The sequence below is a fragment of the Erinaceus europaeus genome, chromosome 7 (genome assembly GCF_950295315.1).
Source record: "Erinaceus europaeus chromosome 7, mEriEur2.1, whole genome shotgun sequence".
In the NCBI taxonomy this organism is placed as follows: Eukaryota; Metazoa; Chordata; class Mammalia; order Eulipotyphla; family Erinaceidae; genus Erinaceus; species Erinaceus europaeus.
This window is the reverse complement of record NC_080168.1, coordinates 93,819,093-93,838,331: the sequence shown is the minus strand read 5'-3', so window position 1 is coordinate 93,838,331 and position 19,239 is coordinate 93,819,093. Positions and strand designations below refer to the sequence as shown.

The 19,239-nt window shown below is 37.1% G+C and overlaps 1 protein-coding gene across 3 annotated transcripts in view; it reads right to left on the bottom strand.

The window, feature by feature from the left end:
* The window catches only part of PTPRR (protein tyrosine phosphatase receptor type R), a 302,321-nt gene that overhangs the window by 28,522 nt on the left and 254,560 nt on the right, over window positions 1–19,239 (bottom strand). For all 3 annotated transcript variants that reach the window (XM_007530107.2, XM_007530111.3, XM_060194938.1), the window contains 4 exons: window positions 19,125–19,204; window positions 18,550–18,687; window positions 4,125–4,235; window positions 2,489–2,646 (listed from right to left, as the gene is read on the bottom strand). In XM_007530107.2, coding sequence (XP_007530169.1) covers window positions 2,489–2,646; window positions 4,125–4,235; window positions 18,550–18,687; window positions 19,125–19,204 — 487 coding nt within the window. The remainder of the gene's footprint in view (window positions 1–2,488; window positions 2,647–4,124; window positions 4,236–18,549; window positions 18,688–19,124; window positions 19,205–19,239) is intronic.

Genomic DNA, 19,239 nt, shown 5'->3' with positions numbered 1-19,239 from the left:
TCCAATATTAAGTGAATAAAAATAAATAAAAAGAGTTTATTTCATTAAATAGGTACGATATGAACTGTATCTGTGCATGTCAAGATTACTATAAATGAAAATATATTGCTTGTGTGAGAGAATGGTGTAAAGAAGGAACTGAATACCAGAACATGTGCTGTGAGACAAGTAACCTAGATTGACTTGAAGAAAGTTATTTTAGAGAAAGAGAGAAATAAGACTGGGAAGAGTATGATGGGACCCATATAGGATTTTATGCAGAGAGCTAGCAGGCTCAGACTTAAGCCTCTAAAACCCTGGTACCATTTTTCAAAAGAATTTGATGAAAAATTTAAACTTCTACTCCCAGAAAATTTACATATGTTTACATATTCAAATTAATTCAAGTAATTTCATTACATTCACTGATCCCTGCAGATTGTCCATGCACTCAAGGTTAACAGTTTTTGCTCTAGCCAATGGGAAGCCATTGAGATGTTTTGATCAGGAACTCCATCTGATGAAAGGTTACTAGTAACATAGAGTTGATTATATTAGGAATAGGGCATGGGGAAATGGGATGTATATGCAATTAGCCAACTACTTTTAGGAAACATGGATGAGGTCATAGAGCTTGAACTTGGGTGGTTGGGCAGGAAGTGATGATTATGGAAGAAACTTTAAAAAGAAAGCCAATCTAGTGACTGATTAGATACTGAGGCTGGAGTAGAGGGAAGAGCCAAAGATAACTGTCAACATGATATGTTCAGCATCTGGAAGAAAAAAAGAAAGATGGCTGCATTCCTAGAAATAGTAATGAAAAGGGGAGCTGTTTTTATAAAGGAACTGGCTAGTTCATTTTAGATATCTTAAGTGTTTTGGGTGGGGACAATTCCAGATCCAAAACATAGCCAATGAGGTTATTTTCCCTTCTCAAGTAAAGTTTAGGATAACATCTAATGTTGCAAGCTGGGTAATGATACCTTTGGGTAAACATACTTATAGTCAATTTTACTCTTCATTAAAATACAAGAGTTCAAAAAAGAAGGAAGTTGATATAATCTAAAGTAACATATTTTATTTATTAAATATCACATCAAAACAATCTAACAAGATATAAAATTAAACACAGCAGCACAAACTATTTTGGGAAGAGTAAATGGCTAGTTCTATAAATAGATTTTAAAATATTTCTTTAATTTGACCACATAAAAGGAAAACAAGGTGGAGTAGGTGTCAGTGGTTGTAGGACAAGAACTTTAAATTAGACCGAAGGGACAATAATCATATGGACAGCTATTGCTTCTGTCAGCCTGGCCTCCACTACCCCATGCTCTGTTAACTGCACTTTGTTTTTCCCTTTTAGTGAACTATTACTTTCCCATGCCCCCACTCAGAGAAGTATTTCCACATGTTTTCCATGAGACAACTTATAAAACAGTAGCCTGCATTTCACCAAATTGAACGTAATAGTAAATGTTAATAAACACATACTTCAAATACAGTCCAGTGACAATCTTGAAACAACGGAAAATCTAATTCTTTATAATATGTTTATTTATTGGATATAGACAGAGAGAAACTGAGAGAGACAGGGGAGACAAAGATGGAGAAAGAGAGACCCCCTTGGTATTGCTTCACCACTTCAGAAGCTTTCCCCTGCACGTAGGGACTGAGTACCAGAATCTAGGCCCTTTCATATTATAACATGTACATTCTACCAAGTATGTCCTACCCAGGACTATAAAAAATCTATTTCTAATGAAATATAAGTCTGTCAATCCTAGAGTGTGAGACTCACAAGACTCAATGAATCGACAAACCGCTAGGTAGCAGACTGCCAATCTCTGAGCCGTTTATTTATGAATTGTCTTTTTTTCCCCTACTATGGACTTATTTGCTGAAAATGTCCTAATACTATAACTTCATTTCTATAAATTACTTCTTATTATTTATTTTCCCTTTTTTCCCTTGTTTTTTTTTATTGTTGCTGTAGTTATTATTGGTGTCTGTGATGGTTATTGTTATTATTATTTTTAAAACATATTTTAAAAATATTTATCTATTCCCTTCTGTTGCCCTTGTTGTTTTATTGTTGTAGTTATTGTTGTAGTTGCTATTGATGTCGTTGTTGTTGGATAGGACAGAGAGAAATGGAGAGAGGAGGGGAAGACAGAGAGTGGGAGAGAAAGATAAACACCTGCAGACCTGCTTCAACCACCTGTGAAGCAACTCCCCTGCAGGTGGGGAGCTGGGGGCTCATACCGGGATTCTTAGGCTTGTCCTTGGTCTTTGTGCCACGTGTGCTTAACCTAATGCACTACCACCTGATTCCCAATTTCTGTAAATTATTATCTTGATGAGGACTCAGTCTGTTTGGAAATGAACCATTTTCAACAAATTCTTGACTTACCAACAAAGTCATAACCAGGAAGCAAAACTCAACTTTTTGCTGTTCTGTGACTTGACCAAGACAGGCAGTGGCTTAGGCAGAGTGGCCAGACCTTACCTGCAGTGGACAACCACTGGTCCTCGGCCTGTGGAAGCAATCCTGTCTTCTTCTACATCCAGCATGAGCTGTAGAAGGGGTTGGGCACTGTCTGGAGTCTTGTGATCAGGCCATGATGTGTACCAGTAATGTTTCACATGCTGGGTGTGACTTCCTTGCTGTAAATAGCAACAGTCACCAAATGTCTCATTTACTTCTGGAGCTAAAAGTGATCCAAACCACAATACTGAATGCTTTCTATCATTCCCATCTTGCTGACAACTTATATCTAGGTGGAAAAAACCTACAAGGGTTTTTTTTTTTCTTTTTAAATATCCTTTCACCTTTAGAAAATTTTACTATGAATATCTTGATGTTAAAATTTGACAGTTTTGCCTTTATGAACTGAAAATACATAATATCTGTGTGACCTGTATGTATGTTTTCAGTTTGGTATAATAAACAATGATGCTCCTAGAGGGATAAAGAATAGGAAAGGGAGAGGATGGAATACAAAACTCTGGTGGTGGGAACTGTGTGGAATTGTACCCCTCTTATCATATGGATACTTCCATTTTCTAAATAAACAAGAAAAATGAAAAAAGTATCAGATGAAAACACAGCCAGGAAAGAACTGGATAGGACAAGGGAGGAGCATAGCAGTTTATAGATTTTCATGCCTGAGGCTCAGAGGTCCCGGATTCATTCCTTGGCACCACCAAAAGGTAGAGTTGAACAGTGCTCTGGCAAACAGAAAAATAGATATATTGCTGGTTTGGGGTATTCTTGTAATACATTCTTGATAGGTTGTAAGCATTAACCAATATGAGATTATTTCATCTTATATTTAGTATTTCTGCTCTCATTCCAAGTGCCAATTATCAAAGGCATTGAGCAATTGCAAGAATAATACCAGACCCTTGCTCAGGGTAAGTAGAGTGAAAACTCTTAAGCAAGGACCATGTACCTCGTCTCAAAATCCAGTGCTGGGGGAAGCCATGGCCTAGATTAGGCACTGAGGACATATATTGGGGAAAAAAAAAATTCACTATATGCATTGTCATTCTGACTTTCTCACTAGAAAACATTAGTGCATCTCTGCCTCTATTTACTTTTATGATGATTCTGTCCTATCTGCTGCCTATAAGTTAAAAAAGAATTTTTTTTTCTATGACATAATCTAATCTGGGGGGAAGTCCCTATAAATCACTGTAAGTCCAAATTTGGGGAGAACTCATCAACACTTCAGACTTGTCTCTCCTCCCACAGCCACCCACCAGCACAGATTTTATCTTTCACAGTTTCCAGGCTTTACTTAAAGCTGCTTAGACCAAAATGACATTTTAAAAAATAAATCATCGTTAAGTCTCCAACACAAGGTTTTAGTGAAAAAGCATTCCAAGGGTTAATTTGGTGATGTTTTACTTATGCAAATTAGATAATGTCCTAGTCAATTTTCTTTAATGTCTACTTACATTAATTTAATTACTCACATTCAGGAAGGAATGGTTATAATTTCCCTCTGATCTTGCCATTATTGAATTTACTTTAATTGAATCTGTAGTACTCATTAGGGTAAAGACAGTAATTTCAATGCAGAAATGTAATCCTCTAATGTCACCTACTTTGTAGATAAGGTATAGATTTATAATCTCACCTTTAAGATGAGGTTTCGAACGGTGTAGTTATCACATTCATTTACACTGATAACCAGAACTTCAACTTTGCCATATATTCCTCTTTTCTCTGGCCAGTAAAGTACACATTTCTGGGAGAGAGGAAAGAAGAACAGAGCAAACATTAATTAATGTTTTTCATTGGTCTTGAAGTACTTTTCATGGAAGAATCTCAAGCAGTTTTTAATTAATTAATTAAAACAATCAAATGTCCACTTTTACAACTCTGTAAATGCACTCCAGAATTTAAGTGAGCATGTTAAACAGATGGTTCCTATGGTGTAGAAATTCTATGCCAATAATTTATTTTAAAATAAAGTATCATTTTTTTTTACATGTACCTATCAAACACTGTTGACTCAAATCCCATACAAGAAATAATTAAAGCAGAATTCCCCAAAGATGTGGAGAAATTAAGAACTAATAAGGACTAAATTAAGAGTTAAAATACAGATATCACAGTTTATCATGTGATGATGAAAAATAAAAAGAAACATTCTCTCACAGTAATTGACACAATTCTCTTTTCATGTCCCATGAAACCAAAGAAGAATTATCTTTAACATTTCAGAAAGAAGTTTCCCTTATACATAAAGCAGATCTGATGACCAATGTATATTAAGTATATTATATATATGACATACCTATAGTATAATTTCTTGGCAATAAAATTTTCATCATAGAGTCGTAAATATACTACAAAAGTATCTAAAACATCCTCAAATTGATAAATCATCCGGCTAGAAGGGCTTAATATCAGTAACAACAACTATACAGAAATCAAAATAATATGTTTGTTAAGAAATTAGATTCAGAAAGTCTGAGTTCAGATTCTGTTTCCACTTGTGAGTAGTTATGAATCAATGAGCAACATACTGAATTTTTTCTGGCCTCAATTTTCTTAGTGTTTATTACATGGAGAACTTTTAGAACATAGCCAGGCATTTAGTAAGAATGCATACCATGTTTCTACCTTTAGTATTGATATTACTTTATAACTATTTGATTATAGATTTTTAATCTAAGTTTGTTAGTTTATTACTCAGTTGTACATTAGGTCAGAGATTAAATTTTATTTTTATCCAGCTATATTAATAAAAGAAAACAACAGAGTATGATTCAAATGTATATAAGCTCATTATTGATTATTCTGCTTTTCAAGAAACTAAAATAGAACTATTAAAATTTTTATCACATATTTGAATGACTATAAATGTGAAGTGTGAGAGTTGATATTTTATTTCAAATGTCTGGGGAAGCCATGTAAATTTTTGAAAGTTTAAAAAAATAGAAATTGTCATTTTCTTTCAAACAAACATGCACATTTATAGAGAAATGTCTTTACTTTTTGCCTTCAATCTGAACCCTTTAGCACCTGGGTGCTTGTTTCTTCATATCTCTATCAGAGGTATAGGACCACATTTAAGAATTCATTGCTTACAGATTTGTACAACAGCAAAAGAATCAGAGACTCACAGAACTAAAGGAAAAGGCATGAAAAATATCAGAAGTACACCTCCTGCTAAGTACCAAATACTCCACTTACTAGAGCCAGAAGGATGTCACTTTGCTTAGTGGAAGTATTGTTTCATTCATCACTTATAATAGACACATTTGCACCCTCTGTATTCCAACCACTTTCCAAACAAAGTAAAAGGCTCTCACCTTTATTTGCATGCCACCCCATACCCAAGACTGTCAGGCAATCAGAATAAAAAGGCTTACTCTGGCAGACATACGTTCACTGAAGAAAAGAAGCCTTCGAAAAACACAGCAATTGATTTCCCTCCTCATTTACAAGCTGCCAAGTGTCTACAATTTTCCCCATTTGTTAAAAAGAATCATACTAACCAATTTGCCTGGCTTGTTTCAGTGGAGCATCAATTATTTCGCTGCTAAGACCCGAGCTATTGTGTATCTTAAAACCCATGCCTCCCTGTTGAATCCAAGCATAGTGACAAAGAATCTTGAAAAAGGTATTGAGCAAAGACAGAGGCACTCGGGGGTCCGGCAGCCTGGCAAACGTGCTCCATTGTCCCTGTCAGACCTGGGCAGCCGGCCTCTCTTTAGGAAGGTGGCTCTTGAAAGTGGTAGGGACCGCTGCACCCTGACTCCTAACAATACTTCAAGAGCTTGTGCACCTACTTGATAAAAGGAAATGCTGCTTGCTTCTCTCCCAGGCGTGCCGAGGCCCTCTTGAATGTTTTTTCTTGACTCTTTACCAAAAATGCAATTGGCAGCCAGCTTCCAGTGGACAATGCTGTGTGACTTGTTCATTCAAACAACCCTTAATTAGCATCCCATCTCCTTTCAGAGATACAATAGCTTATTTTTACACATTGAATATATTCCCCCCTCCATTCTCCACCCTTTCAGGAGAATGGAGAAAAAGAGACTAGATAAATGTGAGTGCTTTCATATGAGGTAAGTGAGAGCTGCAAATGTAGTTATTTCCAATAGCTCAAGTTCAGGTTCAAATTATTTTTGAAAGTGAACAGTTTGTGAGGGTTCCTAGTTTGTTGTGTTAACAGTTATATGAAAGCAACAGAAAACTCAAAGAAAGAAAATGTTTTTTTTAATAGATAAATTTGTGGCATCATACTAATTGTACATAATTCAAAATGGCATGCTATCTAGTAGAATAAACCCCAAATAATCACTATTCTTTTCCTAACTAGGCTGATAATTCCCAAATTATCTATTAATTCCAATAATTCATAATTTACAGAGAAAAGAGGTTTCCACTTGTTTCTTGTACAAATAGTAATTAGTGAATCATACTGTAAAGACTTGGGATATCAACTAATTCTTTCTAATCACTGAGTTCTAACAAAAGTAGGATGCAATGTAAAACGATACAAACTCAAATCTTTTATAACCTTTGATTTTTCATTGGCCCTCTCTCTTGCCCCATACTTCATTAGGGATATGTGTGTTTATAAGAAGAAAGGGGGGGGCAGGCAGTGGCACATCAGCTAGACTGCGCACATTACTGCACATGGTAAAGCAAGTTCAAGTCCTTGGTCCCCACCTACAGGGGAGAAATTTCATAAACAATAGAGTAGAACTATAGGTCTCTCCTTCTCCCTCTCCCTCTCCCTCTCCTTCTCCTTCATTGTTTCCCTCTCTTTCTCCCTGTTTCATTAAAAAAGAAATGACACCAGGAATAATGGAATCATCATGCTGGTACCAAGCCTCAGCAAGAACCATGGTTAACAAAGAACAAAAATGAAATAAAATTAATATAAATTGGGAGTCAGGCAGTAGCGCAGTGGGTTAAGTGAATTAGGTAGAGAAGACATTATTTACATATTATTATTACTATTATGATACTATCATTAGTGTATAGTTTTGCAGTAGGTGCTTTACTTGGTATCTCTGGGGAAATTCCTTTTTGGTCTAGGAGCCTCTATACAAATATCATTTCATGTTTGTATGTCAGTTTCACTTATTCTTTTATTTTATTTTATTGTAAGAAATAGAAACTGAGAAGGGAAAAGGAGATACAGAGAGAAAGAGGCAGAGAGACACCTGCAAACCTGCTTCACTTCTTATGAAGCTTTACCCCTGCAGGTGGGAACTAGGGGCTTGAACTTGGGTCCTTGTGCACTATAATGTGTGTGCTTAACCAGGTGTGACACTGTCTGCCCTCCTACTAGTATATGCAGTGCCAGGGACTGAACTCAGGACTTCACCCACAAAAGTCCTCTGCCCTACTGATTCAGGGCCAACTCCTTTCCTTTCTCAATGAAGTAATGACCTCAGTACAAAATTATGTAAGTCTAGTGGGCATCACTGAAAATCAGCATGTGCATATGCAACATTAATTTCACCTTATATGATAACTTTCTATCTTTCGTTTCTATGCTGTTTTTTGACCAACCCTTCTTTGCCACAGCATTAACCAATGCCCTTTGTCCCTTGTGCAAAAAAATATTCTCCTGAATGCTCTCAGTCTACTCCTTTCCTAAGCCCAGCACTTTTGTTTTTCTTTGCTAAACTGGAGGTTTACCAGGTTGTATTTATAACAAACCTCTTTTTGGCACTTTTTGTACTCATTATTGAGGCCCAGGAATGCCATTACATTTTACATAAATAAATGAACCATGAAGGTGAAAAGAAAAACAGAATTGTTGCATATAATAATTGCACAAGGTAAGTTTTTCACTGAGGAAAAAAGTGAGTAAATGAATAAACTTCAATAAAATCAATCATATGTACAGAAACTATGTTATGTTCTCTCTCACTCTGAGGAAACTGAAATGGGAATGCCAATGCTGTATTAAGGGCATGGTTTTTTATAAGTTGTGTGATCTCAGACCCAAGATTAAGATTATTATTAAAAAAAAATTAACCACATCATTACAAAATGAGCAGGCTATACTGTAAATGAACAAACCTATTTTTTTGATTTTTTTAAAATTTATTTTTTATTTAAGAAAGGATAAATTAACAAAACCATAAGGTACAAGGGGTACAACTCCACACAATTCCCACCGCCAAATCTCCATATCCCATCCCCTCCCCTGATAGCTCTCCCATTCTCTATCCCTCTGGGAGCATGGACCCAGGGTTGTGGGTTGCAGAAAGTGGAAGGTCTGGCTTCTGTAATTGCTTCCCCGAACATACCTATTTTAAGAGAAAATAACTCCAACTCCTTAAAAGTCCCAAACAAGAGAACTATTTTTTTTTTTTTGGTTTTATTTATTTATGAGAAAGCTAGGAGGAGAGAGAGAACCAGATATCACTCTGGCACATGTGCTGCCGGGATCAAACTCGGGAAATCATGTTTGAGAGTCCAAAGCCCTATCACTGCGCCACCTCCCGGACCACAGGACTTTTAAACTGTAACTAGAAAGAAAGCAGGCTGAAGCAATTATCAACTATCAATGGAACACTAGAAATTGTAATATAAAGATATAATTGAAACAGAATCATGTTTAATATGACAGGTGACTTTGTTTAGAGATCTGTGACCTCTGAATTTCTGGTCATACTGAATTGTTTAGACAGCATGACTGTCAAATGCTGGTCACACAGGAAGTGGGATTAGGCAGCTTGCCTTGCTGGATGGATGGTGCTGGGTCAGGCTGTCTCTTCAGAGAACGTAATATTCAGAAAACTGAGTGACAGCTAATGGGTCTACACTGCATGCTACATTGGCTTTCAAATTACCTTTCCTTAGAGTAACATTTGGTCAGACTCTTTGATTATGGGACGTGTCTTGCTTGTTTCTTTTCATTCTTAACACATATTATAACTCTTATTGTCTTCTCCACCCTACATGAATCAAATTCTTACTTGAATTAGGGCTTCCTTGTCAAAGTCTCACTCAGTCCACATGTGAAAATTTCTATTACTTTGAACAGATTCAATGTTTTGTTTCTTTTTATAAAATTATTTTTATTTATTTATTGGATAAAGACCGTCAGAAATCAAGAGGGAAGTGGGGAGGTAGAGAGGGAAAGAAACAGAGAGAGGTCTTCAGCACTGCTTCACCACTTGCAAAGCTTATGCCCGGCAGGTGGGGCCCAGGGACTTGAACCTGGGTCCTTGTGCATTGTAACATATGCACTCAACCAAGTGTGTCACCATCTGGCCCCACATTTTGTTTCTTTAAGTCTGATTAATAACTACACTTCTCTCACTTCTTCAACTCAAGAGAGTGGTCAGAGATTTTAAACTGACATTGGGGTCAGGTAGTGGCACACCTGTTTAAGTGCACATATTACAATGCACAAGGACCCAGGTTCGAGCTCGTGGTTTCTACCTGCAGAGGGAAAGCTTTGCTAGTGGTGAAGCAGTACTGCAGGTGTCTCTCTGTCTCTGTATCTCCCACTTCCCTCTTAATTTCTGGCTGTCTATAGTCAATAAATAAATAAAAGATAATAAAAAATTTAAAAAGAGAGATATTTTAAACTGACCTCTAAGCAAGCCTATTCACTGCTCTCTGGTCACCAATAACTGCTTACTTTGGATCTAGTCTCCTTTCTCAACAAGAGTGGGAAGACGTGGTCAGGGCTTGCACAACACTGAGAAGAAGGATTTGGGTGTCACATTGCTAACTGTTTGTCATGGGCAAGTTGGTTAGCCCAAGAATTCCACACAGAAGATGACAGCACAGTTAGATACCTTTCTGGAAAACTCATTGGGCATATGTTCTTCAAAAGTTCACATCATTTAGCCCAGTAACTGCACATCTAAAAATACACCTTAATGAAATAATCAGAGATGTGAATAACAGCAAAAAAAAAAAAAATCAGGAAACAATCTAAGGAAATGATTACATGCCAATGTAACACATACATTCTAGTAATCATTCAAAATCTTGCTAATGATGTCACCACCTGTCCATTCTCTGCCTCCTGTCTTCAGAGCTCTTCTAATTCCCTAGAAGACTTCACACACACACACACACACACACACACACACACACACACACACACACACACACACACACACACACACTTCCAGCAGTTCTCAAACTTAACACATTAATAACGTTCATCTTCTTCTCTCACAGTTTTTTCCTTGATGACTATCAAAAGGTTCATGACATCAGCCTTCCACCCATTCTCTCAAACCAGAAATCCTGAAAGCCAACTCTTCCTTATTTCTCTGTCAGGATAAAGACACTGTGGCTTTCATCTCTGAATTTCATTTACATCTGTCCCCATTTTTTTCAGTATGTTATAGCCATTGACTTAATTCTCCACTTCATCACTTCTTATCTGGACTGTTGCTACAATTTCCTAAACCTATTTCCCATATTGCCCTTATTCCTCTCAAATCCAAGTCCTTTATTCAACCACCAGTGATATTCCTGATATACAAAACATCCTATTTAAAAATGAAAACATTGTTAGTGACTCTAACTGCCAATATGATGATGTTGAAGGACTTTTTTTTAAGGATGTTGCCTCATCTCTCTGCACTCTGAAATATGTTCCATATTCTTATCCCATACTCACTCCTACTGTGTGAGTTTTTGACTGTCTTTGTCTGCTTTTGCTGTGCCTGGACTCTCTCCCCTTGGAAATCTAGTCACTCTCTAGGACTCTATCAAAAATCTCTGAGACACCATATACATATAAACTATATGGTAAAATAAACATAATTAATTCAGACTTTTACTTTCATAGTTCCTCCCACAATTGTGTGTGGTCTAATTCCTATACATTTTATAATGAAAAATAATTGTGATTAAACAACCATTTCTGTAATAGTATCAAACAGAAAAAAAACCAACTAAAGAGAAAATTTTAAATATATTTTCTTTATATGAGTTTATTTTTTGCTGTATCTAAATTGCAAAGTGCTAGATAAGTTCACAGAAAAATGAAGTTTAGAAGTATATTCACATAGCTTAACTTGGATAAAGAAATATAAATATATATATGAATATAAAGAAACAATATAACTTCCCAGTACTTGAGAGACATACTATATATTAAGCCTAATGACTGAGTAATTTCCTTTTTTTTTTTTACCTCAAAAACGATAAATTCTGTGTGTTACTGCTTCCTGTAGTAAAAAAAAGTCTTCTGTTTTTCTGCTTCTTCACTTGAGCCATTATAATTGGGCAATGAGTAATGGAATCAAACAAACAGGGATTAAAATTTGGACTCACTTTTTTAGTACCTTTGAGATTTTAGGCAAGTGGTTTAGCCCACCAGAGCTTGAGGTTCCTCATCCATAATACAGGAATAATAAAACATACTTTATTGATTAGCGTGAACATGAATTAAATTCGTGAATTATGCTTAGCACATATATTCAATCAATGGTAGTGGTTAGAAAGTATTATCTACAATATATGTAGTATGATTACCATTTAGAGTTATCTCCTTTATTTCCTAGAAAGGGGTGTAAGAGACAACAAATGATCTCCAGAGCTAGCTTGAGGACTTAAAAAGTATTACGTATAAATACTTCTTACCATTTTGGGACTAGTCTAACTTTAGCTTCTTAGGTTTGGGCCATGATATTTTCTTCAGCAGTGTGACATTTTGTTAAACATTTTGACAGTCACTCTCTCTCTCTTTTCCCAGGGAATGTCCCATTGGAGGTAGATAGATAGCATAATAGTTATGCAAAAACTCTCTTGCCTGAGGCTCCAAAGTTCCAGGTTCAGTCCCCCATACCACCATAAGCCAGAGCTGAGAAGTGCTCTGGTAAAAAGAAAAGAATGTCCTTTTCAAATTTTGTCTGAATAAGAAGTTTAAATTTACCAGCAATAAAATCTTTTCTTTTACTGCAATATTACTGATTTTCATCTCTGTTTCAAAATTCTTATTTATTCTCATTTTATAACAAGTCAGTAACTGAGAATATTGTGATTATTAAGAGAGGGATGGCAATAATTTCTTATTTATTTATTATAAATAATAATAAAGGTCATGAAAATATAAAACCTGGAAACTACTTTTTTTAAAGCCTGGGAATGTCTAGAGATAATCCCACCTACAAATTTTTTGAGAGGAAATTATTTTTGTCTATTTCAAACAGTACATTCAACACAATTGAAAGTTGGCACATTTTTAGTAAACATCATTTTCCTGGTGATGGGAAGTCAACTGAATACTTTTTCTGAGCCAGATTTCTCAGTATCATTTTGATCTATAAAACATCAAAGTGTCCTCTATAGTGTTACATTTACATCTTTGAAAAGTCTGGACAAAAAGGAATATTTATTTTCAATGAATAATTCAATGAATAATTGACAATAAAATATTTCTGATTATATTTCAGTATTTGCTGCAGGAAAATATACAGCAAATTACACGTAGAAGGGCCAGGCAGTGGCATACCTGGTTAAGTACACACATTACAGTGAGCAAAGATGCAGGTTTAAGCCCCTGGTTCCCACTTGGTGGCACAAAAGTGAACTACTTCCCTTGCATTGATAAAATTAATTAATAGTTTGTTAATATATTGGGGACAAGAGGTGGAGGGAGGGAGGGAGGGAGGGAGAGAGAGAGAGAGAGAGAGAGAAACAGAGAGAGAGAGAGAGAGAAAGAGAGAGCGAGAACACTAGAGTATCACTCTGGTATATGCAATGCCAGGGATTAAACTCAGGCTTGAGAGTCTAGAACATCTAATTGATTTTAAGAAAGGACACAAAATATTTAACATCTAAGCAATGCTTTCTGACTAACCAACCATCTTAATTTCTGTTCTTATGAAACCCTGATTAAAGAACAAGTTAAAGTACTAGTATCTTATTTCTGATTTTTGTTCCATAACAGATATCAAACCAGATTACACCATGAGATTTGAAAATCAAAACACTCAAGAAGAACACAAGTAATTTAGTTTATATAGTTACTATAACCTATTCCACAGTACCTTTGAGATATTGTTTATATATTCTTGAACAAATGTTAATTTTTTAATATAAATTCATGAAATTAAGTAAACAAACTCCTATTTATATGAGACAATTTTTTAAAGTTACATAGAGTAGGTATTCATTTTATTAGAGCTTTTTCCTCTTCTTTTTTTTATTATCTGTCAATTGTCCTTCCCACCTTGATTTTATATTCATTTTTATCTGGTATGTCTTATTCATTTTTAAATGTTCATAAAATATATTTTTCTAGTAACATAGAAGGTTTTTTTTGTTGTTTTATTTTTATTTTTTTTACTGAGACTTGTTTGTCAAGTGCTTTATTTGATATCTTGTGAGCTTAGTTTAAAATCACACAGTCTACCACTTTCTCTTCTGATTCTACTGCCTGTGGAGCTGTGGCCTTCTGTTTAGAGAGGGCCAAATCCAAGAACCACATCACACATACCAGTCCTAGAAATGGCACAGAAAGGATATTAAGAAATCTCAATCATGAAACTATGAATTTCTAAAGAGGGTGGACCCTAAGTTCCTAAGAAACATGTCAAGAAGTACAAAAAGAAGACTCTGAAGAAACTTCAGGTCAACAATGCCAATCTCAAGACTGCACTTGCGAAGTGAGTCTATCAAGGCCTTTAAGCCCTATGGAGGACAAAACTAACATCCCCCCAAATCAGCCATCATAAGCTTGGTGACTTGCCTAGGAGTCCTTGAGCCAGACTGAAAATAGGCTTCTGTCCACATTGCCAAAGGTCTCAGGCCATGTATTCTGAAGGTCAAGGCCTAGGCTCCAGCACCAGTTCAAGCTCTCCAAGGCAGCCATTTCTCAGGGCTCCAGAATAGAGACCTTATCTGCCCATGCGAGAACAGACTGCCTGGTGCAGCCTGGTGCTTCAGTCTACAAGTCTTCTGGGATATCTGTACAAATAAACTTAGGGCAAGATTGTTTTTAAAGCTAATATTTCTATCAACATCTGTGATTTACTGTTTATTCTGATTTGTCTGTATATTGCTTTTTTTAAACTTGATGTCTCATAACTTTGACTTGTGACTTAATGTGTGACTGCTTCTTTTCTGTGGATATTCTGTGAGATATGCTGAGTATATGCATCTAGAAAGTTCTAGCCATTGCCACTGTAGAGTGCCTTAGAGTCACCAACTCAACATAACTGTTAATGTTAATTGCACCACCTGGCATTTCCGGTTTCTGAATTCCAAATACTTAGGAGAACCTTTTATTTATCCCACAGAAAGGCCAGACTTAGATTAATTTCCTGTTGGACTGCTTTTTATTTTGTAGTCAGATTTATTTTTATGGTTCACCTTTTTACTGAAGGTGTAGCCCTCCCTTGAGGTCTCACTTTATGGAAGGTTTCCATTCCAGCTCCCAACTCCTCTTAAGTCCAATACTTTGTTTCACTACTTTTTTGGTTACTAAAGTACAAGTTAGTCTCAATTCTTTAGTTTTATAGTTTTTACTTCGTTTTGATCACTATTATTTTCTTTACATTATTTTTCAAATTCTGCCATAAACACTTTCATATTTTATCCAACACAACTGTAACTATATTAAGAGATGCTTTTGGTTACTTAACCTACCCCTCCACGTAAACTATCCGAGAGTGTGTATGTGCAAGGATGTATGTACAGAGAAAGCATGTTTCAAACTGCATAATTGTGTTATTATTATTATTGGAAAGAGACAGAGAGAGAAATTGAGGTGGAGGGGGAGATAGACACCTGCAAAACCTGCTTTACCACTTGTGAAGATTTCCCCCTGCAAGTGGGGACCAAGGGCTTGAACCTGGGTCCTTGCACACTGTAATGTGTGTGTGTCCTTAACCAGGTGTGCCATTGTCTGGCCCCCATTTTCTTTTTAAAAGTTAAAAAAAAAATTTTTTTTATTGGGAGTTGGGCAGTAGTGCAGTGGGTTAAGCGCACATTATGCAAAGCGCAAGGAACATTTTACTTTCATTGTAGAAAAAAAATGATTGGAGGAGGCAGGTGGTGGTGTACCTGGTTAAGTGCTCACATTACAGTGCACAGGGACCCAGGTTCAAGCCCCTGGTCCCCACTTGTGGGAAAGGTTCACAAGTGGTGAAGTAAAGCTGCAGTTGTCTGTCTCCTCCCTCTTTATCTCTCCTCCCCTCTCAATTTCTCTCACTCTCTATACAATAAAAAAATATATATATATTAATATTTATTTATTTTCCCTTTTGTTGCCCTTGTTGTTTTTCATTGTTATTGTAGTTATTATTGTTGATGATGTCGCCGTTGTTAGATAGGACAGAGAGAAATGGAGAGAGGAGGGGAAGACAGAGAGTGAGGGGGAGAGAAAGACAGACACCTGCAGACCTGCTTCACCGCCTGTGAAGCGACTCCCCTGCAGGTGGGGAGCCGGGGGCTCGAACCGGGATCCTTACGCCAGCTCTTGCGCTTTGCGCCACGTGGGCTTAACACGCTGCGCTGCCGCTGGATTCCCCACAGTTTTATTTTTATGATTCAAAACACAAGGTGAGGGGCCAGGTGGTGACACACCTGGTTAGCGCATACGTTACAGTAAGGACACGGGTTTGAGCCCCCAGTCCCCACCTGCTAGGGGGGGGAAGCTTTGCAAGTGGTGGACTCGGTCTGCAGGTGTCTCTCTGTCTCTCCCTCTCTGACTCCTCCTCCCTCAATTTCTAGCTGTCTCTCCAATAAAGATAATACAAATATATATATATGCAGCCTGGGATGTGGTGCAGTAGCCAAAACTTTGGATATAAAAGCACGAGGCCCTGAGCTTGACCTTTGGCATTGAAAGTGCCATAGTGATGCTCTGGTTCTCTTTCTCTTGAACTTTCAAATAAATAAATAAATAAATAAATCTTAAACATACACATACAGACTATTCTGTAAATTATATCCTTAGGGAAATAAAAACTATCCGTGAAAAACTGAATTTGGTCCTTCTTTTTAGATAGTTTTCATTGTGAACACCTTGACAAATTTGCTTGGTTTTTGTAACTTCCCTCAAATCTTATGGTGTGAGTGGGGGAGATGACATAATTATTATGCAAAAAAGACTTTCATGACTATGGCTCTAAAGTCCCAGGTTAGGGCACCAAAGTAAAAACCCTATGGTGAGGGGTAGACATGCGGCTTCCAGGGCCAGTGGGAGTTGGGGGGTGGAGGTGGGTGGGTGGGATGGGACACAGTCTTCTGGTGGTGGGAATGGTGTTTATGTACACTCCTATTAAAGCATAGTCTTATAAATCACTAGTTAATTAATATGAGAGGGGGAAAATTAATTGTATGTCTCGAAGTTTTTAAAACACAGACTGAGTCTTTTTAATATATAGGCTGAGTCTTTGATATGTGGACTCTCTCAAAAGCCTAGACCAGGGAGAACAGAAGCAACTGGTGGCATCGCTATATACAAGATGCTGGGTATTATACAGCAAACCCTAACAAAGGGATTTTTCAAAGTTAACCCAATTACCAAATAATGTGATGATAACAATAACTATCCATTGTCTTTTTGAACCCTAAGACAGAAGGAACCTCACATTTCCACTATAGAGACTATATTTCCCCAGTCCTGGAACCTTAGGATAGGGCCCACTTTCCTGCATGCCTCTCCCAATTCATATCAAATAATATTGCATCTGCTGATTGCAACCTAATCAACGCAATGATTGCCACGTCAACATGCTTCAGCTCAGACTGTGTCCAGAGACTTCAGGTGTGGAATGACAACCCTTCAGCTTCATTACTCAGGTGAGACCTTCCCTTTCATAATATTCTCTAATTCCATCCCAGGTGGTTCACTTTATAACAAATTTCCAAAACCTAGATATAGACCAGGTTCTGTGAGAGAAAGCATATGTTCACACGTATCCATAAACTAGTGCAAAATATATACCTGAAAGCAGTAGTACACTAGAGTTTGCAGTGAGTACCCCCCCAACACTTCCTCTCCACTATTCCAAGCTTTGGGTCCATGATTGCTCAACAATTTGTTTGGCTTTGTATGTTAACTCTCTTTTCAGCCACTAGGTTCTAGATGCCAACAGGATGCTGGCCAGGCTTCCTTGTACTGAAGACCCCATCAATGTGTCCTGGAGCTCTGATTCTCCAGAGACCCACCCTACTAGGGAAAGAGAGAGGCAGACTGGGAGTATGGACCGACCAGTCAATGTCCATGTTCAGTGGGGAAGCAATTACAGAAGCCAGACCTTCCACCTTCTGCAACACACAATGACCCTGGGTCCATGCTCCCAGAGGGATAGAGAATGGGAAAGCTATCAGGGGAGGGGATGGGATATGGAGATTGGGTGGTGGGAATTGTGTGGAGTTGTATCCCTCCTATCCTATGGTTTTGTTAAATGTATCCTTTCTTAAATAAAAAGTAAATTAAAAAAAAAAAAAAGTCCCAGGTTCTATGCCCCATACCACCATAAGCAAGAGCTGAGTAGTCTTCTGGTAAAAAACAAAAAGCAAATCTCACATTTGTAGAGGTTCATCCCACACCCGTTTGTATTGCTCCTACTCTTCTCTGCCCCCTCCTTCCTGCTCTGCACACTCAAACACCGCAGCCTGTTTTTACCATTTATCTATAGCGTTTATTCTTTCTAATGTGCCACATTTCATGAATTTACTATATCTATTGTGCTTTTGTTTTTCACACAAGAAAGTCCCCACTACCAAAGGCAGGAATCTTTGTATGATATACTTTCTACTATATTGCACATAACTGAAATGGTTCTTGCCATGTAGTAGGTGCTCAAGAATTACATGGGATTTATTCACAGTGTCTCACTTCGTGACTGACTTATGTGAGTACAAATGTTACCTATATGGCAAATATATTGATTCATCTGAAGGAAAAAAAACACTATTAGTGGGAGAATAGCAATTTCCGTGTTTTCTTTCACAAACATAAAGTGACCTAGTCTTTAAACATCTCAGTTTCCATATAGAACAAAGTTGTTACTATAAGTGTGACAATTTTCTTTTATATCTCCCCTAAGGCAATGGAAAAAGTATAACGTTGGGTACTTAAGTGAAGTCCATACCTCATTTTTTTCTTTGAGTTTTGTGATCATAACAATCACAGGACTGTCTTCCTGCCAAACCATCTGCCAGAAATCATTTACGGTGTTGATCATGGGGCCCTGTGTGGCGATGAACTCTTTCTCTTTGCCACTGTAGCCCTAGATTAAGGAAACAAATACATATTGACTTTGCATGGCAACAAAATTTTAGTTTACGAGAAGATTTTCAGACCAATTACTCTGTCCATCCAAAACCAACAGACCTTTGCAGCTTTATTGATTCTAGCACCAAAATTCATGCAGCTGTTTGCCCAGCAAGTCACACCTACCTTATGGTATCTTGACTCATACTACTAAGTCATCACCAGAGCAGCCCATAGAAAGCATGGTAGCTGCAAACTTACAGGAGAGGAGGACTCATTGTAATGGACCCACTACCAATGTAAATGTAACTAAGTGAACAAAACAACCTGCTAGTACCCAAGTTACATAAAAATTCGTGTACTTTGAGGAGAAACAAAACCCTAGCAAATTTCAAATGCAATTATAAGTGGGCACGCTCACTTATCAGAAAGAATGCATATTTATTTACTTACCCTAACATAATTAGCATTAATGTAGGTGCTCAGAGAATCAGTTACATTTTTGGGTCGTAAACACACTCTGCTGAGAGGATCTAATGAAGAAAACAAGAAAGAATGTGTTCAACAG